The sequence below is a fragment of the Podarcis tiliguerta genome, assembly GCF_965153285.1.
Source record: "Podarcis tiliguerta genome assembly, chromosome: 9".
Lineage (NCBI taxonomy): Eukaryota > Metazoa > Chordata > Lepidosauria > Squamata > Lacertidae > Podarcis > Podarcis tiliguerta.
This window is the reverse complement of record NC_139542.1, coordinates 58,008,287-58,026,693: the sequence shown is the minus strand read 5'-3', so window position 1 is coordinate 58,026,693 and position 18,407 is coordinate 58,008,287. Positions and strand designations below refer to the sequence as shown.

General features: G+C 44.0%; 2 protein-coding genes across 25 annotated transcripts in view; one reads left to right on the top strand and one right to left on the bottom strand.

Annotated features, from left to right (window-relative positions):
• ATP10D (ATPase phospholipid transporting 10D (putative)) overlaps positions 1-14,660 on the bottom strand; it is a 73,688-nt gene extending 59,028 nt beyond the window's left edge. For 5 of the 23 annotated variants that reach the window (XM_083458005.1, XM_083458006.1, XM_083457988.1 and 2 more), the window contains exon 1: positions 14,296-14,619. Coding sequence is in view for 7 of the 23 variants with exons in the window: in XM_083457996.1 (XP_083314122.1) it covers positions 14,449-14,524 (76 nt within the window). In the remaining 16 variants the exon portion in view is untranslated. Of the gene's footprint in view, positions 1-8,298; positions 9,148-14,295 lie in introns of those variants that run through there. The other 18 variants (XM_083458002.1, XM_083457987.1, XM_083458000.1 and 15 more) reach the window with 12 other exon arrangements.
• Positions 1-18,407, top strand: part of LOC310685618 (uncharacterized protein) — an 850,221-nt gene that overhangs the window by 824,908 nt on the left and 6,906 nt on the right. The window lies entirely within an intron of this gene.

Below are 18,407 nucleotides of genomic sequence, written 5' to 3'. Positions count from 1 at the left end.
CCTTACCTACAGGTTCCAAACCACCAGCCTGAGATTCAGATTTCTGGAGAGATTTGATTAACTAATGTGCTTAACTATCTTTAGTTTCCATTCCTTGTTTCTTTCCTCCCTGTGTATGCATTAGTTTATAACAAATCGCGAGAGACTGATATTTTTGCTTTTGCTGTTATCGTTACTCCTTACTGCACCACTTAAGAGTGTACAAAACTCAATGGAATCCATTTTTTTTATATAAAAAAAAATCAAATTACCTTGGTTTTACCTGGATCTGTTTCAGACTTGGTTCAGGCACTGTTTGGGCCTGAATCGGAGAGGAGCGTCACTCTTTTCTTAACCTTAGCTTCACCACTGTGGTAAGACCCACAGCAGTCACTTAGCTGCTACTAGCTACATTTGCAGAAGCAAAGATGCACTCCTCCTGTCCTGATACAGGTCATTCCCCAGGATGACCAAGGCTGATTCAGTCCCAAACAATGCCTGAACCAAGTCTGAAACAGACCCAGGTAATCCATATCCTCCTGAAATGGCCCAGTCACCATTCTCTCCACCCCCTTACCTGCAACCGGGAAGTTTTTTGTGTGTGTTTTCATTTTAATAAATCACATATAAAGTTTAGACAGAATGACACTGATAGGTTCTGAACCTTGGTAGCTTCAGTGCTATCCTACCTGCAGTGTTTGTGTAGAACGGTATCTGTCTTGAGTGTGGTTCAGAGGATAGGATATAGTAGTACCTCTAGTTACGAACATACAGTGGTGCCCCGCAAGACGAATGCCTCGCAAGACGGAAAACCCGCTAGACGAAAGGGTTTTCCGTTTTTCAATGCGCTTCGCAGGACGAATTTCTCTATGGGCTTGCTTCGCAAGACGAAAATGTCTTGCGATTCTTGCGATTTTTTCCGCTCCCCACCCCCTTTTTCTAGGGCACTAAGCTGCTAATAGCCTTTTAGCAGCTAATCCGCTAATCCCTTAAGCCTTTAATAGCCGCTAAACCGCTAATAGCGCTAATCCGCTAATAGGGTTGCTTCGCAAGACGAAAAAACCGCTAGACGAAGAGACTCACGGAACGGATTCTTTTTGTCTTGCGAGGCACCACTGTAATTCGTTCCAGAGGTCCGTTCTTAACCTGAAACTGTTCTTAACTAGAGGCGTGCTTTTGCTAATGGGGCCTCTTGCTGCTGCTGCACCACCGGCACATCCTGGGGCAAAGTTCTCAACTCGAGGTAACTCTTCCAGGTTAGCGGAGTTTGTAACCTGAAGCATTTAAAACCTGAGGCGTTTGTAACTCGAGGTACCACTGTATTGCACTTGAAACAACAGGGACCCGAGTTTAAATCCCTACAACGCTGGTAGGCCTTGCCCAAGTCTCTTGACAGGAATTCATTATCAGTCAAATAGGCATTAAAATGAATTACTTCAGATTTGATCTATGAAAAGAAATAACAAGAATGTCAATTGGAACCAATGGGAGCCATTTCCCTGTTTTTATCATACAACCTTGATGGCAGAAAGTGAGGAGGAATTAAAGAACCTTTTAATGAGGGTGAAAGAGGAGAGCGCAAAATATGGTCTGAAGCTCAACATCAAAAAAACGAAGATCACTGTCACCGGTCCCATCACCTCCTGGCAAATAGAAGGGGAAGAAATGGAGGCAGTGAGAGATTTTACTTTCTTGGGCTCCATGATCACTGCAGATGGTGACAGCAGCCACGAAATTAAAAGACGCCTGCTTCTTGGGAGAAAGGCGATGGCAAACCTAGACAGCATCTTAAAAAGCAGACCTTGCCAACAAAGGTCTGTATAGTTAAAGCTATGGTTTTCCCAGTAGTGATGTATGGAAGTGAGAGCTGGACCATAAAGAAGGCTGATCGCTGAAGAATTGGTGCTTTTGAATTATGGTGCTCTTGAGAGTCCCAAGGACTGCAAGAAGATCAAACCTATCCATTCTTAAGGAAATCAGCCCTGAGTGCTCACTGGAAGGACAGATCCTGAAGCTGGGACTCCAATACTTTGGCCACCTCCTGAGAAGAGAAGACTCCCTGGAAAAGACCCTGATGTTGGGAAAGATGGAGGGCAGAAAGAGAAGGGGACGACAGAGGACGAGATGGTTGGACAGTGTTCTCGAAGCTACCAGCATGAGTTTGTCCAAACTGCGGGCGGCAGTGGAAGACAGGAGTGCCTGGCGTGCTCTGGTCCATGAGGTCACGAAGAGTAGGACATGACTAAACAACAACAACAACATATTTATTTCCATGGTGCCTGGTCATATCAATTGACATCTGCTGTTCCCATTATTTCTTGTGATCCTTCAGGGAGCTCCCATTGTTTCTGGTGGGTATTTTTGCCATTCTTTTTAGCAGCATTTGAAATTTGCCAGGTGCATCTTGCACCTGCCTATCAGCCACTTGCAACCAAGTGAAGAATCCCGGGTGCCAGGATAGCGCCTGATGTCTCCACCATCTGGAGGTGTATGCCTGGGGATCCTTGGATATTATTGGCTGTTTGCACACGCTAGCAACAGATCCTGTACAATTCTATCCATTATATTTTATCTGCACAATCAGAATGAATTTCAGGAACCAAAACGTCGTACAGTGGTGCCTCGCAAGACGAAATTAATTCGTTCCTCGAGTCTCTTCGTCTAGCGGTTTTTTCGTCTTGTGAAGCAACCCTATTGGCAGCTTAGCGGATTAGCGCTATTAGCGGTTTAGCGGCTATTAAAGGCTTAAGGGATTAGCGGATTAGCTGCTAAAAGGCTATTAGCGGTTTAGCGGCTTAGAAAAAGGGGGTGGGGAGCGAAAAAAAATCTCAACTCGCAAGACATTTTCGTCTTGCGAAGCAAGCCCATAGGGAAATTCGTCCTGCGAAGCGCATCGAAAAACAGAAAACCCTTTCGTCTAGCGGGTTTTCCGTCTTGCGAGGCATTCGTCTTGCAGGGCACCACTGTATTCAAAAATACAACTGTGTAGCCATCCTTAGTGGCAACTAAGCATTCTGTTTTGGCGACTATAACCCTGGTTCAAGGAGCCATTTGGCATCTAACATATATCTGAGTTTCTAACACTGCTTTTTAGTACACCCTATCTCAATTGCCACTGTAAGAACAGGGCAGACGTTGTCTGATGCCTAAAAGATAGAGAGGTGAAGGCACCAGGTGAACACGGCTGGGAGTGAAGTTTCAGAGCTTGGGTGCCACCACAGAGAAGGCCCTTTCTCCAGCAGCTGCCCACTTAACTTCTGAAAGCAGGGCATGTGGACAAGGGCCTCTGAGGAAGTATGCAACTGGTTTGAAACAACTACCAATGCAGTCTATCTGCAGCCCATGAACTAGTTTGCCAGATAGCTCATTAGTTACCTATAACTTCCTAGTGCCAAATAGGAACCTTTCAAGGAACTAATCTCATTCAGGGAAGACGGGGCAAACTGCCAGAAACCTTTGCTGCAGCCATGTTTTGTTCAGCCTACTCCAACATCTCAGGAATGACAATGCAACTGAGCTCTTTGCAATTACGAGTATCCCAGCAACAGCAAGGAGATGACTTGCCCTTTCACTTCCTGGGCTCTATTCTAGATTTGGCGTCAGTCTTTCCAGTTACCAACTACCACTGTATTTACCAATTTGAGTAGTGCAGGTAGATGTTAGGTTCTATATTAGCATTTCCTTATTTGTGAAGCTTAGGATGCTACTATGTCCTATACGTTTATATTTTATATGTGCAATGGATGAAAGTGGAGCCATTCTGTAACTTTTCCTTTTCTTAGAAATTCTGAATATTAAATGGCATATAAATACTTGAGGCAGAACTTATGCTCATTTTGCAAAGGGGGAGAGAAAGAGATGGCAAGGATAAATGAAGGGAAGGGTAAACAGAGGATGTAGGAAGGGAAGGTCGAGATAAAAAAATGTTACATTACGGGGGGAGATTGGAATCAACAGTTAATTACAAACAGAAAGGTAGTACACAAATATCCGAAATTCATCCCTTCTTAAACAAGTTTTCACCCTTAAAAAGCCGTACCAACTTGTTAGATTCCGTTATTCAGGAAAACCATAGAATCCATTGTCTACAGAAGAGTTCATGAATTATCATTCACTAAACTGAACACACAAGCAAGGTTTAAATAGAAAAGTGCTTCTGATACTGTAAAACATTACAGAGATGTTGGAACCTGTATAAACATCTGTGGATAACCTGATCCAGGTCTTAACAAGCCCCAGAGCTACCTACCATTCCAGATACTAATCAGCATCAATTATCTCTGCATCTTTCATAGTCACGGCAATCCATATGAACACAAATTATGTCTTTATATAAACCTTGTTAATGCATTTTAAAGGTTAAACCATTAAACATTTTAAAGGTTAAACCATTAAAGGTTAAAAATTAAACCAACATATACTGAGCAGAATTGAATTATTTTAATGGTGATATCCAAGATTAGTCCTACACATAGTAGTAGTGATTTCCATTTATTTAGATGGGTGTACTCTGAATGGAAGGGGACGCGGGTGGCGCTGTAGGTAAAAGCCTCAGTGCCTAGGGCTTGCCGATCGAAAGGTCGGCGGTTCGAATCCCCGCGGCGGGGTGCGCTCCCGCTGTTCGGTCCCAGCGCCTGCCAACCTAGCAGTTCGAAAGCACCCCTGGGTGCAAGTAGATAAATAGGGACCGCTTACTAGCGGGAAGGTAAACGGCGTTTCCGTGTGTGACTCTGGCTCGCCAGAGCAGCGATGTCACGCTGGCCACGTGACCCAGAAGTGTCTTCGGACAGCGCTGGCCCTTGGCTTCTTTGAGTGAGATGGGCGCACAACCCTAGAGTCTGTCAAGACTGGCCCGTACGGGCAGGGGTACCTTTACCTTTTTACTCTGAACGGAGGGACGCGGGTGGCGCTGTGGGTTAAACCACTGTGCCACTTGGGCTTGCCAATCGAAAGGTCGGCGGTTCGAATCCCTGCGACGGGGTGAGCTGCCGTTGTTTGGTCCCAGCTCCTGCCAACCCAGCAGTTCAAAAGCACACCAGTGCAAGTAGATAAATAGGTACCACTCCGGCAGGAAGGTAAACAGTGTTTCTGTGTGCTGCTCTGGTTTCGCCAGAAGCGGCTTAGTCATGCTGGCCACATGACCCGGAAAAACTGTCTGTGGAAGCGGACAAACGCCGGCTCCCTTGGCCTGTAAAGCAAGATGAGTGCCACAATCCCAGAGTCGTTCGCAACTAGACTTAATTGTCAGTGGTCCCTTTACCCTTTACCTTTTACTCTGAACAGGACTAATGATGGATATCACCCTAAAAGAAATAAAGTAGCATACTATCTGATCTTAACTGTCATTATAACCTGAGACAAAGCTATAAAGGTAGAATAAAATCAACTGGACTTTCTAAGTACAGTAAACATGGTGTGACTCTGGCAATTAGCATGCATAAAATTACAATCTAGTAAATACTTATTTATCCACCTTAATACTGTACATGCTTAACCTGTATGAGAGCAACTTATCATGTTTTAAAAGTGTTGTTTTGTCTAACTTAGTCATGTTATTACATATTGTGACAGTGAGTTTAAAATTTGAAACAGAGATCAATCCCATACAGCTCAAGGCCAATTCTCAGGGCTAAATTCCCTACAATGGTCTGCATTAATTCCAGGGAATTAATGTGATTGTGGTTAAATAATTCCCCCCCCCCCCGACAGTGGAGATCCACTACTCAACACATGCACAGAACCATAAGAATAGCAAGGAAAAACCAAAAGCAACATAGCACAGGCAGTGAGAACTGGTCCCACTTAAAATGGAAGATAATACCAAACTCTTCCCAATCACTTCATGGTCTCTCAAAGGACAATAATAAAGAGATAACCTATTAATAATCAACTATAATATACTTAAAAACAGAGACATAATGGCCAATGCCTGTTTCAAGGGGCTCTTATATTTTATTATTAATTTTTAAAGCCTTTAGGTGTCCTAATCAGTACCTCAGAATTCAATTTCAAATACTAGTCACTCCTTTTGGACTTGAAGGAGTGACTAGTATTTATAATGGGAAGTAAAATAATAAAAGTCTGCCTCTCCCTCCCTCCCACATCCTGAGTGCTCGAAGTCCAAATTCTAATTAGTGTAGCTTTTTAATATATGGGTGCGAGTCTTCAAGTAGGTATACCCAAAGCATCTATAGTACTTCTTTACCACAGCTCTGCTTACCTTTAAGGCTACTTAGCAAACAAAACTTGTTTAACAAGTAAAGTGCGAAGCTCAGTGCCTTTCAAAAACTGCTGTGTAGGTGTAACCTCAGCAATACGGATTTGCCAAAATATTCCTTTGGGGTTTTCCTGCAGATTCCTTATATGTTCATTCTAAACCACTCTGCAGTCTATCATGTGCATTTAGTAAGGGAACTTCAGAGCCCTCTAGCTGAGAGGACACCCAGAGATACCACATCAGTACATTTGTCCCTTCTGTTTATGTACCCAAAATATTTGACTCAGCAAATCTCTCCTGCAATGTCCTGAAATCAGTGGTGCTAAACCAAGGCAGATTCCGTTTCGTAACCTTCTAGCCCTAAGTGTGGAGAACGTTCTCAGGAAATACATACAGGAACTAGATGGGCTGCATTTCCTAACCTGACCCAAATATAGTTGTTTCTGCCACAATGAACGCTGCCAAATTGCTCTTCAGTGTGCAGAGAAACTCGATAAGCAGCTTACGCAATCTTTCTGCACGAGGAGGACTGGCTCCAGATAACAAACCTCACCATGGAGAAGTATATATAAGGGTGCTGCCTCCCAGACCCCTGAGGGCAGCTCTGAGCATTCAACAGCTCAGCAACAGGTAGAAAATCAGGTGCAGCTCAAGGAGATGTAACAAAGAGGAAAGCCACCCACTCAGTGGTGTAGCGTGGGTTGTCAGCACCCGGGGCAAGGCAAGTAATTTGCGCCCCCCCCCGCTGCACTGTCCCTCCCCCAGATAGTCCCTCGCTCTCTCTCCACATCGCACCGCACGCTTGGCACCCTCCCCTCCACAGTGGGCGGCGACCCGGCGGCTCGGATCGGATTCGCACAGCCAGCACTGCAGTGAGAGAGAGTGAGTGAGCCAGGTAGGGGCAGAGAGCTGCGAGTGCGAGCACACCTGAAAATAGCAAAGCCCTTTCGGCCAGCTAATAACACGGTAAGGGCCAACATAAAGTTTTATTTAGTATTGTTTTATTATTTATTAAATCTGCATACCTCCCCATACCCAAAGATCTCCAGGGTGTGTGTGTTTCGCAACACAAAATGTCAATATAAAAAACAAAATGCATAATAAAAATAAGAACAAAAACAAACTGATAATCCCCATGACCACTCTCTGAAGAGTCTTGGCCCTCTTTGCTGTCTCGATGTTTGCAATGACCCAAGTAGTAGACTTGGAAACTGCCTTATACTGAACCAGATCATTACTCCTCCTAGCTCAGTACTGTCTGCACTGATTGGCAGCAGCCGCCCAGAGCTTCAGACAGGAAATATTTCCTTGCCCTACACCAGAGGTAGGCAACCTAAGGCCCGGGGGCTGGATGCGGCCCAATCGCCTTCTCAATCCGGCTTGCAGAAGGGCCGGGAATCAGCGTGTTTTTACATGAGGAGAATGTGTCCTTTTATTTAAAATGCATCTCTGGGTTATTTGTGGGGCATAGGAATTCTTTCATATATTTTTTCAAAATATAGTCCGGCCCCCCACAAGGTCTGAGGGACAGTGGACCGGCCCATGGCTGAAAAATGTTGCTGACCCTTGTCCTACAGTGATGCAAGCGATCAGAATAGCAGATGCTCAGCAGATGTTGTACCACTGAACTGGGACATTCCCCCCCTCTCAAAAGCCTTCTCACAAAACTCAGTACGTAACTAGAGCTACCAAGGGGCTTTAAGACCTTCACAAGACATCCCACATCCCACCACATTTGGGACAACACCCAAAGCTATCCCAAAGAGACAATGCCAAAGATACCTGTGTGGTAGCATTTGCTGGGGGACAAATGGTCTCTCCATCATGGGTGTAGTCAGGATTTTTGTTGGGGGGGGGGGAAGAACCTCAGTTCACTATGTATTTTTATTGATTTTTATTTCCTGGGGGGCAGCTGCCCCTCCCTGCCCCCCAGGCTACATCCACGCTCCCCTTACTTATGGGGAACAGTGCCACTTGCTTAGTAAGGCTGAATGCCTTTCAAATGCTTGGTGCCACATTTTAGGAGACCAGACCCATAATGATTTCTCCAGCCTAGCAACCGCTACAACAAACCAAGTGGTTTAAGCAAAATAGCACCTTACCTATTCTGGATCCACACAGCTCCAAAGCAAATTAACATTATTTTCATGCAACAACATTTAGCGACTCTTTAGCCATCGCCGCTGAAGGGATTTGCAAAAGGAGCAGCACAGCAGGCTTTCTAAACATAATTCTTAAACGGAAAAATACTGGATTACGGGACTGCGGCCTAGGCGGTCAAACCGTTTCTCACAAATCATATATGGCTGCCGTGCAGTTCAGGTGCGGCTCCCGACAGGTTTAGAAAGATGAAGTGAAGAAGCTGATCTATAAGGGTCAGTCAAAAAATGTGTGAGAGAATTAGAGTGCCTTTTCTCCTTCTCTCATCCCTTTCCCTAGCCACACAGTGGCCAAATGGATCCCGGGAGCACGGGGTAGGGCTTAAGGCTCTGGAGGAAGCAGTAATATCGCTGGAAAGCAGAGAGGAAGGAATAGTTTTATGCCTGGCAGAAGTTGAGGAAGGGGAGAGGAGAAAGCAAGGCCCTGGAAAAGGAAGGGGGTGGGAATCATAGGGGGAATAAGGAAGCAGTGTTGACAGCCAAGTCCGTCGACAGAGAAGATATAACTAGGGAAGGTACTGTATGGGGATCGTTGCAGAAGGAGAAACAGCAGCGAGGCTGTGCCTTGTGGCTCTCAACCATTGGAAGATATTGGCAGGATTTCCTTTGGCACAGAAACTTGGGCCGCCCCTGAGCTGCAACCGCCTTCCTTAAGCTCAGGGACTTCCTCTTCAGAACTATAAACTAACTCCCACTGTTCTCAAATTCTAGAAGAGATGGAAAGAGAGTCATGTGACCCACAAGATGGCTGCTCCAGGATTCCATGGCTCCCACACTTGCCTGCTCCTCAGCCACACACACACATACACACACATGTACAACTGCCAGTCCCTTCCTTCTGGACCCTAAAAATACTGTTACTAGGCTCAGACCACCGACCCTAGGGAACCTGAAGTCTGTAGGAAGTCAGATTCAGAACGTTTCCTCTTTCCCCAGAACCGTTAACTTCAGACTCCCGAGATCCTCAATCAGCCTCACGCTTAATCTCCGACTCGAAGACCCCCCTTCCACAGCCTTACCTTGATACTGAAATGTATCAAGGAGGACAGAGGCCTAGTCTCCTTACACAGACAACTAAGAAGAGCAAGCTGATTTTCTGAGGAAAATAGAGGAGCATGTGCATTGCGGGAATCACCGTGAAGACGATTAAATTAGTGGAATATATGGGGAAGGAATATAAAGGGATGCGGGTGGCGCTGTGGGTAAAACCTCAGCGCCTAGGACTTGCCGATCGCATGGTCGGCGGTTCGAATCCCCGTGGCGGGGTGTGCTCCCGTTGTTCGGTCCCAGCGCCTGCCAACTTAGCAGTTCGAAAGCACCACTAAGTGCAAGTAGATAAATAGGGACCGCTTACTAGCGGGAAGGTAAACGGTGTTTCCGTGTGCTGCGCTGGCTCGCCAGATGCAGCTTGTCACGCTGGCCACATGACCCGGAAGTGTCTCCGGACAGCGCTGGCTCCCGGCCTATAGAGTGAGATGAGCGCACAACCCTAGAGTCTGGCAAGACTGGCCCGTACGGGCAGGGGTACCTTTACCTTTACCTTTTATGGGGAAGGAATATGTGTCCCACCTTACAGAAGACAGCTGCCAGAGGACTGTCCTCTATTTGAATGGTTTTTCTATTTGAAGTCCAGTCTAATAAGGGAGATCAACAGCCTTGTCTATTAACACCATAGGCAAACAGGTCACCTGGCCACCGCCTTCCTCATGACAGTGAGATGTACAATGGTACCTCGGGTTAAGTACTTAATTCGTTCTGGAGGTCCATACTTAACCTGAAACTGTTCTTAACCTGAAGCACCACTTTAGCTAATGGGGCCTCTTGCTGCCGCTGCACCACCGCTGCACGATTTCTGTTCTCATCCTGAAGCAAAGTTTTTAACCTGAAGCACTATTTCTGGGTTAGCGGAGTCTGTAACCTGAAGCGTATGTAACCTGAAGCGTATGTAACCCGAGGTACCACTGTACTGTGTTTCCATTGAAATTATAGTAATTATTCACAGATTAGTATATATACAAAAATAAATTGGCATATGTAAATATGTGGCCTCTTTTGGCTTCCTATTATGGAATTGAGCGTCCTCTTTTTTATGTGTAAGTGGTCTTTCTTAGATTTTTAAAAAATCAACAATCTGCTCATACTAGGTGTTCCACAGACAGCCCAAGAAAATACCTTGCTTATAGCTGAATTTACAGTTTTTAAAAGAACAAGAGCACTGAAATAGAGAGAGTGCCTATCAACTCCTGAAGCCCCACCAGTAAAAGAACTATCAATCAGAGCTGTAATAGTACAGTTTTGAAGAAAGACAAACATGGACTTGCGGCGCTCACTGCCATGGTAAACAGCGCATCCCACACTAGCGAATACCGGCCATGCAGCAAATTAAGGATAATTTAATAATAAGGATAATCCTTGCAAGCCCTCCCCAGGGTTGGGGGGTGAGCTTTCACTCGCAGGTTGTCCAAAACCTGCCTCTCGTTCTGATGGAATTGGGGGGGGGGGGACAGGACACTGAGTGCATAGCACTGCACATAATGGAAACTCTTCAACGCAGCCACCATGAGCGGAGGTACTTCTGTTTTTTAAGATGGATCTGAATTTGGACTTAAGAAACAGGTGTGTTCTGGACAAAGGAGACAAGATAACCTGCTAAATGAATCAGCCACTGAATGTCAAGGTTTTGACCTGGAGAGGATTTTCGCCATAACTGGATTGGTATGTAGGTGGAAGGGAGCCTTTGTTCTCTCGTTACATTATATATGCTACTTTATGATTCAGCAAACCTTCATCGAGGAAAAAATTAACTACTAATGGAATGTAATTATTAATGGAATGCAATTATTTATGGAATGCAAGAGGAAATTAACAAGAACGTCATAATATTTACGGATTGATTGAAAGAATGGAACTGTGTGAAAACATCGGAATGATTTGTGGCATTACCCTCTAAAGAGGACTCTAACTTTGATTTATTATGGCTCTGGCGAGACACCAGCTTATTAACAGATGGGAAAGAAATCAAAGAAGAAAATGCTGAAAGTCTGCCCGGAGCTATAGACAGACACCAGATCTCTTTCAGTTTGGAAAAGCAAGATGGCGTAAGGCTGTGGTGCAACAAGAACTGAATCCTTGAAGGGGGGGGGGGAGGAATGCTGCAAATGATAGATTACAACATGAAGGGAAGGATGAATGTTAAAAAAAACAAAACATTTCACACAGGAAGTTACAAGATATAAACTCTTCTTGCATAGTTAAATACGAACGAAAGTCATCACATCAGTGGCTGTTAAAATAAAGGATTAAGATCAGAACTGTTTTATTTGGATTAAATAAGAGGATTGGAACAGGACGAAGTAACATCATCTCCTGAGAAACAGAAAATGGGAAGTCACCCAAAATGTTTAATTTGGAATTGGATACTTGGCTCTTTTGATTGTATTAAGATTTGGTATTGTATTAATGTGGCTTATATTGGATTGTTGTTAGTGGAAAAAATCAATATTTTTTTTTTTAAAAGGGGAAAAAGAACACAAACATATAATAGATAGTAAAACAAAACAAAAAGAAAACTCCAGTCTTGTGTTTGAAGGTTGTGAGGTACATAATTAATTAGACCTTAGCAGATAAATCACTATGTAAGCATAGTTAACACCTGTTTATTTCAATAGGACTACAGTATAGTGAGTGACCTGAGACTTTAAAAGCCAAACATTGAACCCAGAGTGTTTTAAGAAAGGGAAAAATATGATCAATGACATTACCTCCTGCAAACCAACTGCACAGGAGGAAGACAGGGGATACTTCATTCAGGGGATACTTCTTGTGGCACAATGGATCTGTGTGTCTGGCTGTTAATCAGAGGGCTGGTGGTTTACGCACTAAATCATGGTTTAGAATTTTGTGAAAACCAGGCCAGTATACCAAGTAGAAATGCAGGCCTAACTCAATGTCATAGTGAGTCTTATTAACCCTTCCACTTTAAACAAGCTGTGGCACAAACATGGCACTTCAGGTCTCTATGCCGTCATCAGCCATGTGTTAATCTGATTATGATTCTTTCATTGGGGCTGGGAGTGGGGAAGATACAACAAAATCAAAACCCTTTTCACATGATCTGACGAAATCAACTCAGAAAATGGGAAGCCTAATTATCTTGTGCAGGGCAGCATGGTCTGACGCATAATTATTCACTCAGCATTAGAACGGGGCATGATCCTGCATGCTTTACTGACACTCAGCTTATTGAGTTAAGCATCTAGTTTTATTGTTCTTTTTGCTACAAGAATCCCACAAGCAAAATACTCACATACAATGCTGATTGCTGCCATTTTGCTAGTGTGTTCTAGTTAAGGTTGCTGTAGCAAACAGGTCTCTAGGCTACAATGCACAGGTAGGAAAGTAAAGTAGATAGATAGTGCCCACATGAAAAACAGGTGGGAGAAGCCGAAACTGCCTCATCTCCCAGGAGATTTAAAGGCACAAAGGAAATCTTTAGTTTGTCGCTAGGGAACTCTAAATGGCTTCCTGGGTACTGGTTTTTTTTTTACACAATAAATATTTTATAGTTCCCTGCCTAATCATCAAAGTAACTCAAGGGAATTTACAATCCAAAACACAGGGCAGTTAATAGTAATTATATATATATATATAACCATCTCTATTAAAAGTACAAATTAACATCAAAGCTAATCCATTACCAAAAAAACCCCCCAGACAACAAAAATCATAAGACCACCTGGCTCAATACGTTTAAAGCGCATGACTTCCCCCAAAGAATCCTGGGAACTGTAGTTTATCACTCAGAAAGCTACAATTTGCAGCAACCCTAACAAACTACAGTTCCCAAGATTCTTTGGGGGAAATCATATGGTGTGTTCACAGCAGAGAATGATCTACAAGTCAGGAATTCCTTGGTTCAAATTTTGCCTCTGCAATGAATTCACCTGATTTAAAAGCAAGCCACACACTCTTTCTCATTCTTTATCTCCTCCACCCATGCAATATGGGGACCAATAACACTAACTGCTAGTTCTAAGGGACTGCAACAAGATAATGCATGGGAAGCTCTTTAAATGTATGGAAGTACTATACAAATGTTCAGAATTCTGTCTAAAAATTTAATTCCCTCTCTTTACTTCACTATGTTCAATAGGGGCAAAACAAGAAAATCCAGCTTGTTTGTGCCCTGAGGCCACAGGCTGAACTTTCCCAAAGTCAGAACCTTTAATACTGAATGCAAATGTTGAAGCCCCAATAACCGGATGAAGAACCTGTGGCATTTAGGCAGTGGGGATTTGCGGCACACCTGGACAAGTGCAGGAAAGCCTGCAGGCCTGCCCACAGGATAAGAGTCAATCAACTCTCCTGCCTTTCATTCCTAAACTGTGCTGCTACCTATTCTGCAGCTCAGATAGGACAGGCAAAGCCACACAAGGCATGTAGTATGGGACACTTGTGCTTATACTTTGGATTTGACTTACCACGCCATCCTAATGAAATGCAAACGTTGAACTGCAGCTTACAAACTCCATACAGCTCTGCCCTGCGTCCATAATTACAAAGATCACATGAGGCTTTATTCTACTTCCCCCAAAACTGTTCTAACTTCCCATAAAGTTCAACAAATAGAAGGACACCAACCTAGTTTGCAAACCCTGTCCTGGTCTATTTCGAAGATACAAAACTGGAAGACAAAACAGAATCAATCATTCTGAGCGATGCACAGGTTTACCTCATGCGGCTGTGATAAAACCTTCCTTAGGTTACTTCTGCCTACTCAAAAGTAAATCCTAAAAATTCAGTGCGGCTTCCTGTACCAGGTACTGTAATTTTATAACGTGCCTGCCCCTGGGACGTTAGGGTGAAAGGTGTATACAGTATATTATAATAAAGATGCACAAGACTTGCAGCATTGGAGAGGGGCGTCTGAGGAATACTTACGTTCGTTTTTCTAGATGAATAACAAGTACAGTAAAATCCTGATTTAATAAAGCAAAGCCAGGAGAATAGAACTTTCTGACTATGTCGAGGGGATTCCGACAGAGCGGGATGGGTGGTAAAACGCTCTGGATAGAAAGGGAATCAGCAGCGCACCAAAAGGAAGGGGAAGACGAGAGAGAATGAATTCGCACGAGAAGATGCCTCTTACTACCTCTCCCCCTGGGCGCATCACAAAAGCGGCCTCGATTCTCCCCGCGCACTCGAAGGATCTCCCTCTGCCGCCGCTGTTCCCACTATGGTCCGAAACCTAAGCTCGCAGCCAGACGCCTGCAGCTGGGAGCCGATCCCCTCCCCGCCCACTTCGCCGGCTGCAGTAGGAAGAACCAACCGAGGTGGGGGGGGGGGGGAAGGCTGGGACAGCGAATCGCCTCCACAAAAGCCAGTCTTTGCAAGGACCCGGCCTCCGCCCTTTCTGACGCCTCCTTCAAGCGTTTCTCTTCTCCCAACTCTAGCACAGAAATCCCAGATCTGTAGAGACGGAAGGGAACCCATAGAGTCATCTAGTCCACAGCCCCCCCCCCAAAGCAGGAATCTCAGCTTTGCAAATGTGCAAGCAGTTTTATTTCTGCACCACGAGGACCCGTTTAGAGCAATGCAGCGTTGGCTTCCGTGGCAACCTCTGCGTCGTTGTGTTTACTTTTCTCTTTCACATATTTCTTTTTGCAGCTGCTAACTTCTGTCTAATTGCCCCCTTTTTACTCCTTCTGTCTTTATTAGCTCTAAGTCCCGCTGAGATCCTAGTAACTATTGTTTAGGATCAGTGCGTTCCTAGAAATACAATATTTGTATTTGTATATCCAGGAGTTCCCATTAGTCCCGTCCCCCCACTTTATTTAACAGCAACTGTGACAGAAATGAGATCTCCGCATTTTATTCTATGTGACTAACAGTCCTGAATGCCCCCCTAAATTGTCTTCTCCAGACTTTTCACCTGGTGCCTGGCAGGCAGGCACTGCACACTGGGAATCACTAAGATCAGGACTCACCCAAGTCATTTTGTTGCCTGAGACAAAAAAACTCAGAACAACAACCTCTGTCACAAGTTAACACAGAATACCACCCCTTGGCAAATAAGTGGGAGTCTTCTGGGCAGATTGTGAATCATTCTGATTCCCAAGACACAATCTCCCACACTATTGCTTTCAGTGGTATTCCAAACCTGCTGAGGTAACTGCCTCACCTTGTATCATGACAAGGCAGTCTTTGGCTAGAATGCCAAATTAATATCTGGATACCAATATTTATTAAAATATTTCTTAATCAACTCTCAGGGCATAACAATCTTCACACTGTGGTGTACAACTCCAGAATCAATCACAACAACATGAAATCATTTATCTGAAAACACACAACCCCTTAAAATTAACAGTATAAGTTAAACCAAAGTGCAATTATGAAAAATGTAGATGAAAACTAAAATACCACATTTTTCTGTGTATAAGACTAGGGGTTTTTTTTACTATAAAATAATGTAAAAAATTAGGGGGTGTCTTATACATGGGGTCATCTCCCCACATTTTCTTAAATATGAGTCCCCCAAAATAGGGGGTATCTTATACAGTACATGGAAAAATACAGTATGTTTCTTTAAAAACAACAACTAATAATGATGGAGCAGAGCCAGATGGATTTCCAGGGAGAATAAATTCCATAAATTCGGAACTACCACCCCAAAAAGCCATGCTCCCAATACTCATTGGCCTTCAGACATCAATCTTAATGCACAGGCAGGCTCATATTGGTACAGATAGTCCTTCAGATAGTCAGGCTCCCAAATCAGTAGTCTCTGATGCAAAAAGCAGAAGGTCACACTCTTATTTATGACTTTGGAACGAAAGTGACTACCATGCTAGTTCCACTTCTAATATCATTAATGCACTTTAGAATCCTCAACCATTTTCTTTGGCTGTACTATGAAGATCCCCCTCTCCCAATAGGTATATACCTACAAACTTTATAGACTACTTTAACCATCTGGCACAAAACATATGCCACATTTGTTGTATTTCAGATAAAATACCATTTGGTGTGTTTTGCCTGGTTGGGAATATCATAAGGTACTAAGTTTGTTAAGTGATAACTAACCAGAATTAATTGAGTATAATAATAATAATAATAATAATAATTTTTTATTTATACCCCGCCCTCCCCAGCCAAAGCCGGGCTCAGAGCGGCTTACAAGCAATAATAAAAACAAGATGAATGATTACAACTTAAAAACAAAAGTAAAATACAGCATTAAAATAATGGAACATTAAAATATTAAAATGTAGCCTCACTGTAGGAGGAGAAGGAAAAGAAAAAAGAAAGAGAGGGAGGGAGGGAATCAAATTGGCTCCAAGCCAAAGGCCAGGTGGAACAACTCTGTCTTACAGGCCCTGCGGAAAGAAATCAGATCCTGCAGGGCCCTGGTCTCATGAGGCAGAGCGTTCCACCAGACCGGAGCCAGAGCTGAAAAGGCCCTGGCTCTGGTTGAAGCCAATCTAACTTCCTTAGGGCCTGGGACCACTAGGGTGTTGTTATTTATGGACCTTGAGACTCTCCGTGGGGCATACCAGGAGAGGCGGTCCCATAGGTACGAGGGTCCTAGGCCGCGAAGGGCTTTAAAGGTCAAAAGCAGCACCTTAAATCTGACCCTGTACTCCACCGGGAGCCAGTGCAGCTTGAAAAGCACTGGGTGAATATGCTCCCATGGCAGAGACCCCGTGAGGAGCCTCGCTGCAGCATTCTGTACCCGCTGGAGTTTCTGGGACAGCTTCAAGGGCAGCCCTGCGTAGAGCGAATTACAGTAGTCAAGCCTGGAAATGACCGTCGTATGGATCACTGTGGCCAGGTCGGGGCGGGAAAGGTAAGGGACCAACTGCTTGATGCGGCGAAGGTGGAAAAATGACGCCTTGGCTGTTGCTGTAACTTGCGCCTCCATGGAAAGGGAGGCGTCAAGGATTACACCCAAACTCTTAACGGAAGGCAATGGCACTAATTGGGCTCCCGCAATAGAAGGGAGTTGGTCCCTCATCCCCATGCCATCCCGACCTAGCCATAGGACCTCTGTCTTCGAAGGATTTAGTTTCAATCGGCTCCCACGTATGAGAGTATGAGAGTATGAACCCAAAAGATCCCCAACCTTTTATGCCAGTGAGAGTTAAGCTAAGGTTACCAGACATCCCCGTTTCCTGGGGACAGTCCCCAGATTTACAAATGAGTCCCCTGACAAAATCCTATCATTCCTACTGAAGTTGAAAAGTGTCCCCGGATTCATTGAAAAAAATCTGGTAACCTTAAGTTAAGAACACATTCACAAATGCCTCCCACTGAAACCAATAGGACTTTCCTAGAGTTTCATGCAGGTGGCCTGTGGCATGTCCCCATTAAATATCCACATTGATTTTTCATTGTATTCTGATTACTTCTTTTAACTCTTATAGTGTATTTTATTATACTGTAATTTGAATTTTATGGAATGAAACATGCAACACAATAAAATACAATATAATAAAAGAAGCAATGAAATACAATGAAAAATAATATCGCGCCTGGCACAGCACGTTACAATTGTGACAAGAGACATAAAAATCATTAAGTGGTCCTCCAAGACCACCAGCAATTTTCAAGTGGTTGGCGGGGGAGTTTGGAACCACTGACATAGGAATACCATGATATTTGAAGCACCAAAAACAACTCTTTGGACGGAAAAGAATGCTGATGCATCTCAAAGGGTGCAAACTTCATGAATGTGTAGGATCTGGGATTGTTCAAAGCTTATTTGGGATGGCAGAGGAGCTGCTGTCTATTGGACAGAAAGAGCTGCTGTTTCAGATGAGAAACCAGGCACCAACTTCAGCCTTGCAATCTTGAACTAGATTGCAGGCAAGCAGGCAGGGGCTGTTGTTTGTTTATTATCATTCACTGTACTGTAACTTCCAGTTTCATGCAGCAGCATCTTATCACTAAATAAAATGCAAATTGGTGCTGCCACATCACATTTGCACTCAGCTTGTTGTAACATTTGTCCTGCAATTTTAATTGAGAGTTTCTCTGCTTAGCTGGATGGC